The sequence below is a fragment of the Colletotrichum fructicola genome (genome assembly GCF_000319635.2).
Source record: "Colletotrichum fructicola Nara gc5 chromosome Unknown KSG_Nara_v1_contig05, whole genome shotgun sequence".
Lineage (NCBI taxonomy): Eukaryota > Fungi > Ascomycota > Sordariomycetes > Glomerellales > Glomerellaceae > Colletotrichum > Colletotrichum fructicola.
The window spans coordinates 3,405,510-3,408,581 of record NW_027094055.1 but is presented as its reverse complement, the minus strand read 5'-3'; the positions used below and the strand labels follow the sequence as shown (position 1 = coordinate 3,408,581).

The 3,072-nt window shown below is 46.5% G+C and overlaps 1 protein-coding gene across 1 annotated transcript; it reads right to left on the bottom strand.

The window, feature by feature from the left end:
* Positions 1-2,016, bottom strand: CGGC5_v009641 (uncharacterized protein; the record flags this gene model as incomplete). The annotated part of the gene is made up of 4 exons (XM_066152199.1): positions 1-10; positions 66-91; positions 1,029-1,934; positions 1,993-2,016. The coding sequence occupies 4 exons, from the start codon at positions 2,014-2,016 to the stop codon at positions 1-3; spliced, it is 966 nt and encodes a 321-aa protein (XP_066008506.1).
* Positions 2,017-3,072: the final 1,056 nt, after the last annotated feature.

Here is a 3,072-nt window from a genome sequence, read left to right as displayed (position 1 = left end):
TTAATAGTGGCTAGGGGGTTCTAAATTAGCGAGAAAATTGAAATTTCATTTAGGGGGCTACTCACGCGAGAGACGTAGGTGTTACGGTCAGCTATCCGACAGTAGGGTCTGCTAACAGAAGCTGGGGATTGAGACGTAATAACAGTACACTTGGTCGTGGTCTGGGTCGTAGGTTGTAGGCTGTAGTAGATCGGTCTTCAGAGGCTAAGGTGATCAGTCTTAGACTCAACAAGTAATTCGCAGTGAAGGTAAGCTGAGAGTATCCGTGAGGATGAATACTAAGTCGATTGCTGAAGAGCTATGGAAGTCTGACCATGAGCCAGGCTCAGGGTCACACTATATATATAAGTCTTATATGAACAGTTCTGCTTGTTCATGAGCGCTGTGCCCCTTGTCACTATGAGCGCTCATTCTAGAGTGGGATGAGCGCTCATTCTAGTCTCCACTGAGCGCTCATTGTGGGTCCCTTATCTATGCTCATTCCTTATCATCACGTGACCTCTACCATAGTTCTTCCGTTCCTGAGTGAGTCCCTGTTGTTCCCGTGATCCTGCATAGTACAAATGTCCTGTCCTAGCCGCCCGACGCCCGAGTGGGTCGGTTAACTGTTATCCATGCATAACGGGTCGTAACAGTAGGGGGCTGTCCGTCTGCATTGCGACATGCTGCATATTTAGCACTTCCTCAGTACCTAGTCATCAAGATAGAGTTGCGTCAGCACATATGTTCAGTGCGAAACGGGAATTAGTTGCGTTCATAAGTCTAACCTGCTCAGTGCGAGAGAAGATAGCTGAAACATAACTAAAAAATTAGGAGAAGTAAGGTAGAGAGCAGCACAATGGCAATAACCTGTCCAAAGGTCCAGTCATTTTCCTCAGAATCGCTGGAAATATTCAAGGGCCTCGAATCCCCAATTTTAATACTGCCCCAGACCACAGACATCAGGACAGAAAATACCTTCAGATACCTCTATTAACACTGTGTCTTCGTAGTCATGGAAGGATCGGATGAAGATCCTGGGGCCTTACCTCGGCACACATAGAGGTATAAAGATGGACGACCATCCGAAAGGTGCAGAAGACTGAGGTCTGGACCGGCAGCAGCACCATTGCTGCGAAAACGACTGTCCGAGAATTTGTTCGGTTGAGTAGCTTCTCCCACTTCTGAATTAAAAGCTGGAAGACATTGTCCAAGTAACGTTGAATGCGATGTGATATCAGCTTGCTCGGACCCTCAAATACTTTCGAAGCTCGAATGAGATATCCATAGACCAGAATAACAAGAGATGAAATCATGGAGACGTATGCGTCACTTGATGAATTCATGTTTCCCCTGAAAAAGCAAGCAGCCGGCGATTCTGGAAGAACTGCAATTTCGGCGTCAGGGTTCCAAACATAACCGCGGATTATCCATGTGGTCCGAATCATTTGACGTTTTAATAAGTAGTTTGCAGAAATATCAAGCTGAAAGATCGGCGTCCCGGAGATGGTGCAGTTTTGAGGGCCTAGTACGCTGTCATTCATTCGGAAGCTTCCTGGAAACCTGTCGGTCTGGTGGAGTTTTGGATAATATTGAGAACCGTTCGTCTTGAAATCGTCGCAGTCCTTGGGATACATGTTCTGCCCCAGATCAATGAAGTGCGAGTCTCCATCCAGGAACTCAAAATGGCCAGTAGGTATGATCCCTACGAAGAGGAGGACAAGGAGGATGAACATGAAGATGAGGCGACACAGCCGTCCTTTGGGGTGCTTTGCGAGATAAGTCCGCAGAAAGGTAAGAGCTGAAAGATGGGTCACACTTGAGAACCAAGCTAGATATACAGCTGTTTCCCAGTGGTACGCACTCAGGCCTGGGCCGTGCTTCAGAGACCAGTATGCACTCACGAGAATTGATATTCCCGTGATTAGCTGCGCGTCTGCGAGAGAGAGAATGCACTAAGCGTAAATAAGCACAACGACGTCAGGACCAGGATATGCCCGCGCAAGAACTAACCTTATGAAACGCATTCTTCACCATGGCGTGATGGGACGTGTGGCGTGAACGCAACCTTTTTGTGTATCTGAACAATAGCGAATCAAGTGGGTTTGCCTTGTAGAAAGCTCCGTGTTAACGGCCGTGTTTCGCGAAAGGGTCCTCCTGCGGATCAAAAGAGAACAAGTAGTAAGCGATGAGTATTAATACTGCCAACCAGGCACTAATGACGAAGCCAAGTACAACCTGAGGGCGAGAAACAATTTAGGCACTGTAAACCATGCTCTGAGGCTATGATGAGGAAGTGAGATTACTTACTCCTATGCCTGCAATATCCCCATATGGCTCAAGAGGGCGGGGCATCCGGCTGCAGTCATCGTAGGAGAACCCCATGATAAACATTCAATGGCATTGGATGTAGAAAGCTGATGGGATCTCACGTTTTGACCACGCTTCATGTTAGCCTCAATCCAGGGCGAGGCGGATAATCCAGCATTGCCCAGGTTTGTCTTAATTTCGTCGCGCGCCGCACGTGAGACAATTATGTCATCCCTTTCCAACGCGTTTCACGCGTCAAGGCGGGCATCAATTTTGAGTATTTCTCATCTTTTGGGTGGTACTAATTTGTTGCTGTCTGCTCACTTGTAGACACCTGATAGTATGATAGAAAATATCGAAGTACGCTTAGCTTTATGCAATACATATGAATGGATCTTGCCGTAGAACTGGGGAAGCTGTGTGATGTCCTGGCATCTAACGATGCCAACATCGACCCAACTTCTTAGAACACATCATCACAGTGTAAAGTCGCTCAAAAACAAAGTACTGGACACTTTACCTATTCCCCCCTTTTAGATCATTGAAAAGTGTTGGACTTGAGGTTGCCCGTGAGACTAGCAATTTTTGGAAACACATAAGAGCATCATTTGAAAGGATTTCGTTTTCGCCGAATCGATACCAGAAGCTCAGAACTTAGAACTCAAACAAGATTCTCCTTAATCCAATATTAGAGGTTTGTTCGTTCTGGTTGGGTATCGTCCATCTAAGATACTTGAAATGTGTCGTGATTGACATGGCATCAGACATGTACGGAATCCTGAA